A 17,500-nucleotide genomic window follows, 5' to 3' on the forward strand; every position below is an offset into this window, starting at 1 on the left:
TCACTACGGTAAATATAACAAAAGAAAACATTAAAAGGTGTATAGACAAACTCAAAGTTAATAAAACACCAGGGCCTGACGGTTGGCATCCAAGAATCTTAAAGGAAATGAAAAATGAGATTGTTGTTCCATTAGAAATTATTTTCAAGAAATCCATCATATCCGGAGATGTCCCAAGAGAATGGAAGCTAGCTAACGTTACTCCCATATTCAAAAAAGGTGACAAAAAGAAACCAAATAACTATAGGCCTATAAGTTTGACTTCAATCGTAGGAAAAATAATGGAAACTATCATCAGAGATGCTATCGAATATCATTTAGAAAGTAACCGTTTGATAAATGATAGCCAGCATGGTTTCAGACGGAAACGTTCTTGCGTGACTAACTTACTCGAATTCTACAACACAGTTATCTCGAATTATGACAAAAGAAATGATATAGATTTAATACATTTAGACTTTGCAAAAGCTTTTGATACCGTCCCACACGAAAGACTACTTACTAAATTAGCTTTGCATGGAATAAGTGGTAGCCTATTAGGTTGGACTAGTAATTGGTTGAAAGGTCGAAAACAGAGAGTTGTTTTAAATGGAAAAACTTCTGGATGGAAAAGTGTTGCAAGTGGAGTTCCTCAGGGTTCCGTTCTTGGGCCACTTCTATTCATAGTATATATAAATGATATAGACCATGGACTAAAATCTACTGTTTCCAAATTTGCTGATGATACAAAACTGTGCGGAGTGGCAAATGATCACTCAAACCAATTAGATATTCAAGAAGATTTAGATCAATTACAGCAATGGTCTGAAAAGTGGCTAATGAAATTTAACACAAGTAAATGCAAGGTAATACACATAGGTAAAAATAACAGTAAGTACGATTACAAGTTATTTGGAAATTCGTTAACAAAAGTGGACAGTGAAAAAGATCTCGGCGTAATTATCAGTAACGACCTCAAATCATCCAAGCAGTGTATTTCAGCCACTGAGAAAGCAAATAAGATTCTGGTATTGATTGCGCGATCTTTTGATTTAAAAAATCCATCACTCATTAACAAGCTATATAAATCGTTAGTTCGTCCACATTTGGAATATGCTGTTTCCGTATGGTCACCGAATCTCATTAAAGACATTGACAGACTGGAAAAAGTACAACGGCGAGCCACAAAACTGATTCCAAATATCAAAAATAAATCATACGAAAATCGACTTAAGCACATGAATCTGTTTTCCCTAAAAAAGCGTAGACTCAGAGGTGACTTGATACAGGTTTTTAAGATTTTAAAGGGAATTGACAACATCAAAAGTGACAAAATTTTCACATTGAATGAGAATCAGACAAGAAACAATGGTCTCAAACTGTCCGGAAATAGATTCAATTTGGAAGTAGGTAGAAACAACTTTGCCAACCGTGTAGTTAATGAATGGAATAAACTTCCTGCACAGGTAGTGCAATGTAGTTCAGTTCGAAGCTTTAAGAATCATTTAGATAAATACCTAAGTAAGATGCTGTAATGATTATAATTTATGTTCTATTATTTGTTTTTGTTTTGTTATAATTTGTCTGTCTGATTTTCATTTATTATTAGTTATATGTCAATTTATCATCATTTACTATTTACCTGTTTGTTTGTTATTCAACTATACCTATGCATTTATGTATTTTATTTGTTATTTACATTATTAGTTTTAATTTATTATTAATATGATTTTTTTTTTTGCATCCGACCTATATATGGATCAAAAGGTCTCCTGTCGGCATGCTCCGCCTTTGTAATCTTTTGTAATCCTTTGTAACTAATAATAAATGAAAATGAAGCAAATAATAATAAACAGACAAATAATAACAAACAAATAATCATATAATATCAAATGAATGGCAGTCATTACAGGTGTTTATCTAATCATCATCATCATCATCATCATCATCATCATCATCATCATCATCATCATCATCATCATCATCATCATCATCATCATCATCATCATCATCATCATCATCATCATCATCATCATCATCATCATCATCATCATCATCATCATCATCATCATCATCATCATCATCATCATCATCATCATCATCATCATCATCATCATCGACTTTTTTCGAAAATGAACAGAGGAGCACAGTGACTGTCACTTCGGATCGGTCTGTTGAGATGTTGCAATTTTTGTTGCACCTGCACTGAACAAATTTCCACAACTTTACGAAACCTGATTTCAACAAGATGATGTGACGTCACACACTGCAAGGCAATCAATGGCAGTTGTGCAAGAATTGTTTGGTAAACATGTCATTCCCTGACCCCCAAGATCACCGGAATTGTACGTTTGTGATTTTTTCTTGTGGGGTAACATGAGGAGTCGGGAGACTAAATGGGACCCTTCCCCAGGAGAGATGCACTAAGTAAATGGAACTATAACGATGCATGTATTTATGCTGAGGGCGTCAGCAACTACGTTTGCTTTCCCTCTAATGTATTCTATCGAATGGTTGAACCCTAAGATCGCAGTATTCCATCTAGCTATCTTAGCCTTTAAAGAAATATTTGAGGGGTTGGTGATCAGTAAGCACTATGATCTTGTGTCCTAGGATAATTTTCTGAATTGTTTTAGTGTCCAGGCGACTGCCAAAGCATTTAGTTGGGTCGCGATGTATTATGCTTCATTGGAGTTAATACTAAGACTATTTTCCATCTGAACCTTCTTGTTGGAGGACTGCTCCAATTACTATCTTTTTCGGTTTCTGCCTCTCTCCGGCTTTAATACTTTCAAATACTAACTATTTGCTTGCAATAAATTAAAAAATCCAGAAGAATTGTCCAGGTTCGACTGATCCACTATACTATGATGGCGTCATATATCGGGAGGTTGTTGACATCTGGACATTGTATTTTGGTATTTATGATAATCATATATCGTGTAAACGTAGAGTTGTGGACAAATTAAACACATTGTTTGATGGCTCCCATTTGTTGATGTAGGGCGAGTTTCCTGCTTAATGTATTTGTCGGCATACAATATACTCGAAGTTGGAAAGATCACAACCTTCTATAGGGCAAGTAAACTCATAGATAACATTGATATGCTTCAGTGGTTTGCGGTTCTGGCATAGGAACTTCCAGATATTTTATAGGAATTAAATATCATGAAAGCTCAAAAATGATGGGCTCATACTGAGAAAAAATGTTAAGAGGAAACATTGTATTTTGCAGAGAGGAAAATTAGAAGATAATGGAATCCCTTCAGTACGTCCTTTTTATCCTTATGTTGAGTGCATTTGGCTCCCGTGCGGCGTCTATAAAAGGTAAGGCACCCAATTTTATATTTGGCTTAAAAAGTTTCTATACCAATATTCCGTTAGAGGAAATTATTTTGTTGAGAATTCTTTCTCATCTTTCTTTGGAAACTTAAAAACACTTCATTTTGGGGGTATCTTTTTAGAAAGCTATAGGAAAAGGTAAGGATGTTTTTTGGGTTTTTATGGATTTGGAAAAGGCTTATGACAGGGTAGACAGGAAGGCATTGTGGGAGGTTTTGCAGATATATGGGATAGGAAGAAAGCTTTTGGGAGTAGTCAAGAGTTTTTACGAGAGTAGTAGAGCGTATGTCAGGATTAGAAATGGAGAGTGAGTGGTTCGAGGTAAAGGTGGGACTTCGTCAAGGATGTGTTGTATCGCCCTGGTTGTTCAACTTATACATTGATGGGGTGGTGTGAGAGGTAAATGAAAGGGTGGTGGGTCAGGGATTGGAGATGGTTAAAGAAAATGGAGAAAAGTTGGAGGTAAGCCAGCTGTTGTTTGCGGACGACTCTGCGCTTGTAGCAGGGTTAGAGGAAGGATTGAGGAAGTTAGTGACAGAATTTGGAAGAGTGTGTGAAAGAAGAAAGTTGAAGATAAACGTGGGTAAAAGTAAGGTGATGAGATGTACAATGGGTGAAAGTAGCAGTAGACTGGAAGTGAGCATTAAGGGAGAGAGACTAGAGGAAGTGGATAGTTTTAGATGCTTGGGTGCGAATGTGGCAGGAAAGGGAGGAGTGGAGGTGAAGGTAGAATGTAGATTGAGAGAAGTGAGTAAATTATTTGGTAGATTAAAAAGTGTAATGAGAAATAGACATTTGGCAATGGATGCTAAGAGGAGACTGTACGAAGGGGTGATTGTGCCAACAGCACTGTATGGAGCAGAAACATGGAACGTAAGAGAGGAAGAGAGAGGGAGTTTGAATGTGTTTGAGATGAGGTTCCTGAGAAGTATGATGGGGGTTACTAGGCTGGATAGAATGAGAAATGAGGAGGTGAGGGGGAGAACGGGGGTGGTAAGGGAGTTGGGAGATAGGGTGCATGAAAGAGTGTTGGGATGGTTTGGACACATAGAAAGAATGAGCGAAGAAAGACTGGTAAAAGAGGTGTGGAAGTCAGAAGTGGAAGGAGTGAACATGAGGGGACGACTTAGGATGAGATGGATGGATGGGGTAAAGGGGGCTTTGGGGAAGAGGGGAATATCTGTTGAGGAAGGACGGAAGAGGACAGAAGATAGGGGTGAATGGAGAATGGTTGTGTATGGATGATGCTGTCATGCATGATGTGGAATGGTTTGGGGATGGGGGTGAGGTAGTATGCATGATAAAAATTTGACGCAGCCAGAAGTGATTTCTCCCCGTCTTCTCCTTTTTTGCATGAGGGGACGGAGAGTAGGGGTCGCCGATTTTATGAAGCGGCCTTCCTGCGAATGTGCTGTGTCTTGCGACACTGCTTCTGACCCAGGGTAGTAGAGAAGATGCAGGGATGACCCGCCATCCAGGAGGTGTCAAGATAAGAGGGAGGGTAGAGGGTGGAGGGGAGTGGAGTGTATTAGGGATGGAATGGGTGTGAATATTTTTTATGCTTTTTTTTTGGCTACCTCCCTTGTAAGGGGGAAAAGCCTTTAGTATATGCATGTATCCTTTTAGTAATATGTAAACTAAGTTTTATAGTAAGGTATAGCAACTTAATCAATCCGTTGCCCCCACTTCTCTATTGAGTCCCACTCAAGGAAGAATTATTGTGCTGTTGCCTAGGGATTGGTAGTGTAAGGCAGTGTCTTCTGTGTGGGGGTTACATGAAGGGCAGTTTCATTCTATGGTCAGGCTTATTATATGTTGGTACTTTCTTAGAGCTGGATGGTGTAAAGGTAAGAAGGTAAGAATGTTTTTTGGACCTTTATGGATTTGGAGAAGGTTTATGACAGGGTAGACAGGAAGGCACTGTGGAAGGTATTGCAGGTATATGGGATAGAAGGAAAGCTGTTAAGGGCAGTCAAGAGTTTTTACGTGAGTATTAGAGCCTGTGTTAGGGTTAGAAATGGAGAGAGTGAATAGGCTGAGGTAAAGGTGGGACTTCGCCAGAGATATGTCATGTCGCTATGACTGTTCAATTTATACATAGATGGGGTGGTGCGAGAGGTAAATGCAAGGATAATGGGTCGGGGATTGGAGATGATTAAAGAAAATTGAGAAAACTGGGCTGGAAGATATTGTTTTTAGTAAGTGCGTCTGGAACTGGTTGTGAGAAGAGTTTAGAAGAAAGGGAGGCTTGTTTGGATATAAGTGATAGGACTTATTAGAGTGGCAGGTAAAATTGATAGTGTAGGGTTCATACTGAAGATGGGTCTAGAGAGTTGATGATAGCAAATGCAGTAGTTAAGAAGAAAGTCAAGCATAAGCATATACGGGAAAGGGTGATGTGTGGAAAAGTGGTTGATTAGGCATTAATGGACTATGCTGTGGTATCCAAAGGAAGGGTAAGAAGAGTTCCGGATGTCTATGTTCGTAGGGGGAATGTCAGATGATTTTTTTAAGAAAGGGAATTGAGAGTGGAGGATATGTGAAGAAAAAAAGAAACGGAGCAAGGCATAGAGGTACTTAGAGTAAACAAGCTGAATGAGAAGGAAAAAGAGAAGGAATACTTGGAGAATTTGAGAGAAGTGTAGGACGTCGGGAGGTATAGAGTACAGGTGGGAGTAGATGAGGAATGGGTTTCTTTCAAGGACGAAATGATAAGGTGTGAAAAGATGATATGTGGAACGACGAGAATAGGAGGGAACAGAAGGAAAGGGTAGTGAGTGGTGGGCTGATGAGATGAAGATGGTAGTAGAAGAGAAGAAGTGAACATAGTTCGATTGGTTATAAGATAGGACTCAGGACGCATATGAGAGGTACAAGAAAAAGAAGGTAAAAGTGAAATGTAAAACATAAAGGAGGCGAATAGAGAAACAGAGGCAAGATGTGGTAGAAATATATTTTCTTTTTTAAGAATAAAAATGTTTTGGATGGAAGTTAAGAGAGTAAGGGGGAGGTGAGTTAGGTAGAGAAAAAAAAATAAGAGGAGCCTTCAAAATCATGAGAGCCGATAAGGCACCTGGAATGGATGGGTGTTATGTAGAATGTCTGAAAAAAGGGAGGTGAGGTTAGAGTGGATTGGCAGGTGCAAAGGGAAAAGGAACAAATGTGAATGCTGTATTTTTAGAAGGACCAGTTTGTTGAGAGCAGTTAGAAAGGCTTATGGGGGTTAGTTGAGAGGATTAAGAGAAGAACAAAGGAAATAATTGGTGAGGAGCAGTATGGGTTTAGGATAGGTAGAGGATGAATGGGTTTTTTTTTTTTTTTGTAGTAAGGCAGATGTGGTAGAAGATTTTGGAAAAAGATAAGGATATTTTTGTGGCCTTTATGGATTTGGAGAAGGCTTATGACAGGTAGACAGGAAATCACAGTGGGAGGTATTGCAGGTATATAGGGTTAGGGGGAAGTTTCTAAGGGTAGTCAAGAGTTCTTACAAGAGTAATAGAGCTTGTGTTAGTATTGGAAATTGAGAGTGTGAGTAGTGTGAGATGAAAGTGGCGCTGCGTCAGGGCTGTGTCATGTCACCATGGCTGTTCAATGTGTACATGGATGGGGTAGTACGGGAGGTAAATGCAAAGCTAATGGGCAGGAGATTGAATATGGTTAGAGATAGTGGAGGGAACTTGGAGGTGAGCCAGGTGTTGTCTGCGGATGACACTATCCTTGTGGCTGGGTCAGAGGAGAGTCTAAGGCAGGTTTTGGTAAGGTATGCGATTTGAGAAATTTGAAAGTAAATGTGGATAAAAGTAAGGTGATGAGATGTGCAAGGGAGAAGGTGGCAGCAAATCGGAAGTAAATGTTAGAGGAAATAGCCTGGAAGAAATGGATATTTTTACGTATTTGAGATGACATGTGGTAGGCAATGGAGGAGTGGGAGTGGAGGTATGCTGTTGAGTGAGAGAGGCAAGTAGATGTCTTGGGGGAATTGAAAAGTGTCAAATGGGAAATAGGCACCTGAGAAGGAATGCAAAGAGAAGATTATATGAAGCGGTGATTGTGCTCATGACACTATATGAGGCGGAAACATTGACTTTCAGAAAGGGAGAAAGGAGAAGCTTAAATTTCTTTGAGATGAAGAGACTCAGAAATGTGATGGGGGTTACAAGGGTGGATAGAGTGAGAAATGAGGAGGAGATCAAGGATATGAGGAGAGCTTGCAGGCAGGCATGATGAAAACTTATCTGGATGGTTTGGACATACGGAAAGAGTGAGTGGAGAAATATTAGCAAAAATGTGGAAAGTAGATGTGGATAGAATAAACTTGAGGGGACGACCAAAATGTGGTGGATGGATGGGATGAAAAGAACTTTGAGAAAAAGGGAAATGTCTGTGGAGCAGGAAAGGGAGAAGACAAGTAATAGGTGTGCGTGGAGAATGGTTGCTTATGGATGATGATATTTTGACATATCCCGAAGGGATTTCTCGCCGTCTTCTCTATTTTCCACATTTGGCTACGATGAGGGAGGGTCGCAGCGCAAATGTGGTGACCCTGCTGTGAATGTACTGTGTCTTGTTGCATTACTTCTGGCCCGGCAGTGGGCCAGTGTGCAGGAGACAGGGATAACAAACCTTCATTCTTAAAGAACAAAGATGAGAGGGAAACAATGGGTGGTAGAGGGGAGTGGAATGGGTGGGAGCGTGTGTGTGCTTCAGCTGCTGCCTTTGATGTACAGGTAGACAGACTATTATCTATTCTTGTTTGGCGCGAGTAATGTTACTGATGATTTCTGGAATGAAACTTTTTTATTTTTGAGCCAAGTTTGTCTAAGGATGCTTGGGTGTTTCTGGCTGCTATTTTGCAGTTTCTATGTTGTGTTGTAATTGCCAGGTCATCTGTATAGATGTGTTCTTTGGTGTAATGTTCTGTAGCTGGTGTTGGAAAACAACTTGTGAAAAGGTGAAGTACCATATGCGAGATTATTTCTTCTTATGGGACTCAACGGAACATTTTTTTTTTGTATAAAAATATTGTTATTTTTCATTATTCCACACTTTCTACCTCTTAAGAATTCAGCCACTTTTTGTCATCGTTGAGAATATCCAGACAGATGAAAACATTAAAAACAAAAGTACACTGTATAGCTGTTCACATAGAGATCCCTTGAACTGTCCTCTCTTCCAGATGAGGGCCTCAACCAATACATCGATATGGTTCTGGATAACATACAGACAATGATGGTGAACGAAGGGTTGGACACTGTGCCACTACCCGAAGCATCCTTGGGTTTCAATCACACGGTGAGTATTGCTCCTATTCAAAGATGCCAAACATAATACAGGGCGTTTATATTTATTGTTCTCTATGTATTGATGTGTGTGTTTTCAAATTTGTATTTATTTGTGTGTGTTTGTGTGTGTGTGTGTGTGTGTGTGTGTGCGTGTGTATGTGTGTGTGTATATAGCTTATAGATTGGGAGGCAAAATTAAGAGAAAGACCTGTAGAACATATGTGGGAAATATTTCCAAATGCGCTTACTAAGATGATTCATACTTACATCCCGTTTAAGGGCAGACGCCTCCCAGATCAGGCTCGCTCAAAATGGCTTGACATAGAAACTGAAAAAAGTATTGCTAAAAAGAGACAGGCTCACAAGAAGTACAAGTGCTCAGATGCACCTAATGACTATCATAGTTATGTAATAATACAGAGATATTTAAAAAAGACAATAAAAAGCGAAAACGACAATATGAAATGAATGTCGCTGATAAATCTAAAGAGAATCCCAAACAATTCTATAATTACATTAGAAATAAAAAGGCTGTTAGGAATCACATTGGCCCACTATTACTTGCTGACGGTCAGCTTGAATATTCAAATGAAGGCATGTGTGATATTTCAAACAACTATTTTAGCTCAGTATTCGTAAACGAAATACCTCAAAGTGAATTCCAAACTGAAATCTATGACAAATCTAGGGTGAACTTACTGCGGTAAATATAACAAAAGAAAAAAATTAAATGGTGTAAAAAGAAACTCAAAATTAATAAAACATCAGGGCCTGACGGTTGGCATCCAAGAATCTTAAAGAAAATGAAAAATGAGATTGTTGTTCCATTACAACTTTTTTCAAGAAATCCATCATATCCGGAGATGTCCCAAGAGAATGGAAACTAACTAACGTTACTCCTATATAAAAAAAAATAAAAAAAATAAATAAAAAAAATAACTACAGGCCTATAAGCTTGACTTCAATCGTAGGAAAAATTATGGAAACTATCATCAGAGATGCTATCAAACATCATTTAGAAAGTAACTGTTTGATAAATGATAGCCAGCATGGATTCAGACGGAAACGTTCTTGCGTGGCTAATTTAGTCGAATTCTACAATACCGTCGTCTCGAATTATAACAAGAGAATCAACATAGATTTAGTATACCTAGACTTTGCAAAAGCTTTTGATACTACTTACTAAATTAGCTTCAGACGAAGGAAGTGGTAGCCTATTAAGTTGGACTAGTAATTGGCTGAATGATCGAAAACAGAGAGTTGTCTTAAATGGAAAAACTTCTAAATGGATTTAGATAAATTACAGCAATGGTCTAAAAAGTGGCCAATGAAATTTAACACAAGTAAATGAAAGGTTATGCACACAGGTAAAAATGAGAGTAAGTACGATTACAAGTTATTTGGAAATTCGTTAACAAAAATGGATGATGAAAAGGATCTCGGCGTAATTATCAGTAACGATCTCAAATCATCTAAGTAGTGTATTTCAACCTCTGAGAAAGCAAATAAGATTCTAGGACTGATTGCGCGATCTTTTGACTTCAAAAGTCCATCTCTCATTAACAAGCTATATTAATCGTTAGTTTGTCCACGTTTGGAATATGCTGTTTCCGTATAGCCACCGAATCTCATTAAAGCCATTGTCAGATAGGAAAAAGTATAACGAAGAGCCACAAAACTGATTCCATATATAAAAAATAAATCATACGAAAGTCGAATAAAATATATGAATCTAGTTTCCCTAAAAAAGCGTAAACACAGAGGTGACTCCATACAGGTTTTTAAGATTCTAAAGGGAATTGACAGGATCAGAAGTGACAAAATTTTATACACTGAATGAGAATCAGACAAGAAATGATAGTCTCAAATTGTCAGGAAATAGATTTAATTTGGAGGTGGGTAGAAACAACCTTGCCAACCGTGTAGTTAATAAATGGAATAAACTTCCTGTAGAGGCAGTGTATTGTAGTTCAGGTCGAAGCTTTAAGATTCATTTAGATAAATACCTAAGCAAGATGTTGTAATGACTGTCATTTATTTCATATCATTTATTTGTTTATCATTTGTCTGTTTATTATTATTTGACTGATTTTCATTTATTATTAGTTATATATCAATTTATTATTATTTACTATTTACATGTTTATCTATTATTTAACTAACTATGCATTTATTTATTTATTGTATTTGTTATAATTTATATCATTATAATTTCTATTTATTCATCTATTTGCTTATCTATTTATTTGTTTACTTATTTATTTACATATTTATTTTTTCATTTATTTATTTATCATTATTATAATTTTTCTTTCTTTTCGCATCCGACTTTGTTATGGACTTTGTTATGGCATGCTCCGCCTTTGTGTGCGTGTGTGTGTATATATATGTATGTGTATATATATATATATACATATATATATACATATATATATATATACATATATATATACATATATATATATATATATCACAATAAAGTAATGTAGCACATTAGTAAAATAAACTTTTATCCCACCGTCGGAAAAGAAGACACTAACGTCGAAAGTTCTGTATATTTCGATCACTAACTGTGATCCTCTTCAGCAGATTGAGTACATAGTAGAAGACATATACATATATACAAAAAATATGAGGTGAGAAGTAGGAACAAGGGGAGAGCTCAGGTTACGTGACCAACACTCCTCAGGCCTTGTGAATCTTTGTCCACTTGGAGTAAAGAAGGTAGTAGTCGATTGACAGCTGAGGTGATAATGCAGTGAGGTGACCATTGACCATTTGAAATATTGAAATTAGGGAAAAAAATGATCAGGGAAGAGTCAATTATTTTCCTTCTGAAACTGCATTTTGACTTTTAGATAATTTCAGCATTATCCTAATCTATGCGATGATCTTTATTTGCAATGTGCTGAAATGACGCGGAGCTTTCTTGACTATATTTTACTGAATTCTTATGCTCTTTGATTCTGGTTGCCAAGTCTAGACATGGCAACTTGTAAACACCTGGGTTGATGTCACTTGATGGTCTACGGTGTACATTGACTATTTTACTGAACAACTATCCCAATACATTGTACCTTGTAAGGAAGAAACTATTGTGAAATGTACAAGTTTTGCTTGTTGAAGCTTTTTTAGAAGGGACACTAGGAAAGGGCATCCCAGAGGGAGACACTTAAGGTCTTTCTAACTGCAGGAATTAGGTTAATTAAAGGGAGTAAAACAATGAACTTGCCTCTATTTTGTTCTATAATGTTTGAACTCTGAATAATTGCTACTTCCAGACATATTCTCTTTATCTGTGGATGTACTGTGTCTTGCGACACTGCTTCTGACCCAGGGCGGTGGGCAGGGTGCAGGGATGACCCGTCATCCAGGAGGTGCTCAGATGAGAGGAAGGGTGGGAGGGGTGTGGAGTGTATTTAGGGATGAAATGGGTGGGAGTGTTTTTATACCTTTCCCTTTTTGGCTACCTCCCTTGGAAGGGGGAAAAAGCCTTGGTATATGTATGTATGTATCTTGTCGGTTTCAAATAAAATCAGTTCATCACGGTCCCAGTCCACTAGGAACGAGTTGGTGTTTTCTCGGTGTGTAACATCAGCGTTGGTGGTCTTGTTGTTTTTAGTTCACGAGATGGAATTTTGTTGATACCCATTTTATATTTTCTTCCTTGTTTGTTTTAGCTTTCGTGAATATTTAATGGATGTACTGGTACTCTTTGTCAAGGTACGTAATACTACAGGTTCTGAATTTTCTAAGGAAAAACCCTATAACTATATATCTGTCCATTACTAAGTCATGGTGGGAGTAGAGATGTAAGATAAAGATAAAATGTCTAGAAGCAGCAAGTATCCAGAGTTCAAACACTATAGAACAAAACAGAGGTATGTTCAATATTGCACCCTTTAATTGATGTAATTCTTATGGTTAGAAAGACTTTAAATGACACTACGTGTGACGCCCTTTCCTAGTGTCCCTTCCTTATCCTTTCCAAGATGTAGAAACAGCTTTGAGGTTGTACTCTACGTCTCTGTATTTGAAAAAGCCTCAGCAAGTGAATCGTTGTACATTTAATAAAGGTTCCATCCTCACATAGTGTCTACTCTGATCATTATCATGGTAGCTATGAATTCTTTACAGCATAACATGATATGGATGAATTTTGAGGGGGAGCGTCACAGAAGCATTCAAGTACATCTATATAAAATAGGATGTACCCAAACATGGAACAGACAAAATCTTTTTTATTAACACTAAGTAGTCTATTCTATCTATATCTTTTTTGTATTCTTATTCATTATTTGTTCACTCTCCTCGGCCCTCAGTATCTTCAGACAGTCTCACTAACCCTTGACTCTATTCGGACAAACAGGGCAGTGATTTTCTTTAATAAACAGTACAAGAGCTGTTTTGTTTTTCTTAAATTTCATTGTATATACAGGTAGGACCAAAGGTTCCAATATCCAGAGATGATTTACTAATTTATTTTTATCTAAGATATTTTTTCAAAACAAATAGTACAAAGATAGTATATCATATTCATAACAAGGAAATCTATATCTGCAGTTCTTAGATTTAGTAGGGGCAACAGGATGTTTAGTAAAAATGAACAATTCTTCATTTTTTCCTAATTATTTCTTTGAGTAAATATGCATTTCAATAAGAAATTTAGATTATAATTTTCAAGTCAAACCAATATTTCTTTAGTTTTAGTAAAATTTAATTCATAGTTATAACCCTAAGTCGATCATCAATGGTAACTAGATCCCTCTGATCATCACCTTTTCTCTGCCCTCAGGACGATCATCATGAAACCAATGTTTACCTTATGATACCTATCGTCATCATATTATTCACAAGGAAAAAAATGAACCTTATATTTATCATCAGAGGTGATTTCAACACTGTCCCATTGATACCTCTTCCATGGACAGGTCTTGGGAGTGACTTGGTTCGGTAAGGTCGGTCTCATAGACGGTTGGCTTCAGGGTATCTCGACTTTGGAGCGCAAGGATGACGCTCACTTCACTTTCGATGCAGATGGCAAGGTTAACGGCATTCAGTGTACAATGGGTGTCGTCACCCTTAAGGTAAGTTTTCGAGTTTGAAAAATTGTACAAATTAAATAGGATCAAAGATGTTCTTGATGTCTTTATGTCTAGAGCCTCGTCTTCAGAAACAAATAAAGGTACAAGTCTTTGTTGCAGGCTGGCTTAGGCTTTACAACTGGGCAACACCAACAGAAGTAGTAATAGAGAACATCGCAATACCCGATTCTTATTTATTGTTTTTTTCCTACAGAACATGGTAATTTTTCTGTGTTGTAAAGTACAAATTTAGAGATTGAAAAAAGGAAGATCAGTTAACTTGAAAAAAAAAAAACTGGTTACTGAGACGGTGATATAAGATATTTTAATGTTTCTGCTCTAATTCTATGTTTCACATTTTCATTCTGACCACTAGTTGAGTGCTTAGGTTAAACGCCTGCAGACATTTAATGATCTCTTTCAGGATGGACATGTTCCCCTTACTGGTTGAAGTCGTCTAACGCAGATTCTAATTCTATAAAGTATACTGGAATATTTGATGGCTCGTTGAGGAAGGCTAAAGCAATAAAACTAAACAATTTGACTCCTGTATTCGCTTTGTTTATTACCAGGCAGATTTATTCAGTAGAGAAACTTAGTTCAACTCATTGGCTTTATTCGAATCTTGTATTCGTTCTGATTCCTCCATGGTAATTTTATTCGGCCGATATTTCATTGGTAAGGGAGAAACTTTTGTAGTAAAGAGAGGAAGGTAACGTTATTTGCCAAGGTCTAGATATTCAAAGTAATGATAGACAAGGAGGAGGAAAATTCTAGTGTAGGCCTTATGGTCTCTTGCAGTCTCCTTCATTCTTATGTTATTATGTTCTTATATAGTCTATGTATGACCAGGTTCTGGTATTTGCCAGAATTAAGTCTACTCTGGTTATGGATATTGATAGGTTGACTTCATACCCCGTGCTGGGGTATTGGCTGCATGGGAACATGCAATTGTGATTGGATGATAATACGTAGATAATGTTTTAGGGGCTGTTTTTGGGAGCCGCTACGGGCAGGAACCACATATAATATGTTATGTTAAAACATATTTTCTGTGTTATTCCTACTCATAAAGGAGTGTTACTAACGTTGCAGTACAACTGTTTATCCTTTATTGTTCTTCCCTTGAAGCTGTCCTTTGCTATTTCTACGAAACTGCCTTTTCCTATCCATTGTGGTAGGGGTTGGGGAGAATTCTGCCACCGTACTCCCCATGTGTGTCGTAAAAGGCTATGGGACGGAGTAATGGGACTAGGGATCCTGCCATCCGTAGTCTCATCCTACTAGAAGGCAAGGCATAAGAGGAGAACGGCAACCAAATATGTGTGTCCTATCTGTCACACACTGTTGCCGTCCCTAAGATCCGTCTTTCTTTCGTGTTTTTATTTTCGTATGATTGTCACTTACAATCTTAGTCGGTAGGCCCCATGCCTCCGAAAAGATAACTTATTCAAATCTTGAACTTAGAATTTGTTTATTGCAACATCAGGCTTCTATTTCTCACTTCAATTTATTTTCCTGCAGTTGTGATCTTTCTAGGTGAATAAAATCTCTCTTTTTTTCTGTCTTCTATTAATTTTAGTACACAGCACGCTTTTGAGGGTCAAATGAACATTTTTAAAATATGCAATTCATTCAGAACCTCTTGTTCATGATAAATTCAACTATGTAAAAAAAACTTATGATGTTGCTCTACTCACGCAGTATCATTGGTAGGTTTTCAAAAACTCAACAAAAATTACTTTGTATATTTAGAATTGTGGAAGGGATGCTTCTGATGCAACAGAACTCACAAAAATCGTGGGAAGGAGTGTTTCATAGAGTAAAGGTATGTTGCATGTAATGATATGGTCCACCACTTCTTAGCAGTCAAAGTCAGAGCATGTTTTTTCTTAAAGGGAAATGCTCTCCTCTATCAATTTATGTATTCACTACAAGATTTCCCCCTGTATTGCAAATCTTCCTTCTCCACACAAAGAAGCAGGGATGGGGATGGGAAGTAAATAAACAAAGGCTCTTCTCAATTTCTAAGGAGAGTTTTTCCGTTTAATCACATGACATGGTAAAATATCCTTGGTATCCAAAATTTCTTAGTTCCTTTCATTAGCTAAATTAGAATGTTTCTTTCTTACTTCAAGGCATATTACAAAGGCGTCGCGACATTCATGAACCTGGGACCTAAGTTTGACCTCGATGCTGTCATCCATGGTGTAGACGTCTGGTTTAGCGCTGGTCTCTCTAGAGATGTATGCAAGTTCACAGTATCTTCTCTGGAGATTAAGAAGATCGGGTAAGTATAGAGGAAATGTTTTGTTCTTTATAAAAATATATATACATATACATATATATATATATATATATATATATATATACATGTATATATATATATATATATATATATATATACATACATATATATCTATATGTGTGTGTATGTGTGTGCATGTGCGTACGCGCGTGTATGTATGTGTGTGTGTGTGTGTGTGTGTGTGTGTGTGTGTGTGTGTGTGTGTGTGTGTGTGTGTGTGTGTGTGTGTGTGTGTGTGTGTGTTTGTGTTTGTGTGTGTATGTGTGTGTGTGTGTGTGTGTGTGTGTGTGTGTGTGTGTGTGTGTTTGTGTTTGTGTGTGCCACACAGAGAACACACAGTCGGACTGAAAGAAAAGTTTGGGAGAACGTTAACTTCTATATTTCGGCTACTAGCTGTAGCCCTATTCAGGAAAGTACAAAATAGGCGAAGTGGTAAGACGTATATAGTACTCTGTTACAAGGAAGGGGAATTAATGGGAACTCGGACAGCCTACATGATGGGCTAGATGATCTCAATCAAGGAAATGTCGCGGGTTAAGCATGAGGTCAGGTGAAGGGTCAGGAGGGAGACAATTACTGACAAGAAGACTCACCGCTAAACGTGAAATAATGTCCGGAGACCATTGTCCTTTAGAAATGTTAAAATTAGGACATTCTTCAATTAGAGCAGACTCAGCTCTCTTCCTCCTAAAACCACAATTGAACTTAAGCACTAGTATGGCCTTGTCCCAATCAATCCGGTGGTTTTGACGACTAACATGATGGAATACAGCCGAACTTTCTTGGGCATATCTGATGGAATTTTTATGTTCGACAAGTCTAGTGTTCAAATCTCTCCCAGTTTGGCCTAGGTACATCAGATCACAATATTGACAGGATAAGCTGTAATTTCCAGGACAGTCAGCCACCCTAAACCTTTGGTGTACGTTTAAAATTTGTTTATGCACTGTGTTAGGATAGCGGTAACCAAATTTGAGACGATCCTTAGGGACTAGATTAACAAAAGTATTGATGGTTTTACTGTTGTTCTAAGACGTCTTTGAGCAGAGTGTTGAGTGGTGGGAGATGACGCTTTAAAATGCCTGGCCCTGGCCTTGCTGAGGGCTTGATCCAAGAATCAGGCCGGGTAGGCTAACTTCTTTAATTGAAATCTAATGAAGCCGATTTCAGGGTCCAAAAACTGAGGACTACAAATTCTGAAAGTTCTCAGTCCTATATACTCAAGTATAAGCTTAGAACGTCACAAGAGTTTACATTAAAGATACTTGTCGAGAATTTCCAATCTGTTCACAAATATTACCTATGACAAAACTATCCAACTTATACGAATTACTACTTCCTGTTAACAATTGACTTTCATGATAAAATGGGTGAATATTTAGCCCAGTCAATGCAGTGATTAAAATCTTTCATTTATGCATGTTGTTGCGTGTTATTTAATTCTAGTTGTGAATTCTTTCCCTGTTTCCACCAGGCAGAGCTTTTCATAATCTCTGCAAGGGGTT

General features: G+C 37.6%; 1 protein-coding gene across 1 annotated transcript in view; it reads left to right on the top strand.

Annotated features, from left to right (window-relative positions):
• The window catches only part of LOC143033462 (uncharacterized), a 22,810-nt gene that overhangs the window by 3,986 nt on the left and 1,324 nt on the right, over positions 1-17,500 (top strand). Inside the window, exons 2-5 of the mRNA XM_076198934.1 lie at positions 3,215-3,306; positions 8,498-8,613; positions 13,535-13,690; positions 15,826-15,977. Of these exons, the coding sequence (XP_076055049.1) occupies positions 3,234-3,306; positions 8,498-8,613; positions 13,535-13,690; positions 15,826-15,977 (497 nt within the window). The 5' untranslated portion in view covers positions 3,215-3,233. The remainder of the gene's footprint in view (positions 1-3,214; positions 3,307-8,497; positions 8,614-13,534; positions 13,691-15,825; positions 15,978-17,500) is intronic.

Source organism: Oratosquilla oratoria, chromosome 15 (assembly GCF_046742065.1).
Source record: "Oratosquilla oratoria isolate Oo_2021 chromosome 15, ASM4674206v1, whole genome shotgun sequence".
Lineage (NCBI taxonomy): Eukaryota > Metazoa > Arthropoda > Malacostraca > Stomatopoda > Squillidae > Oratosquilla > Oratosquilla oratoria.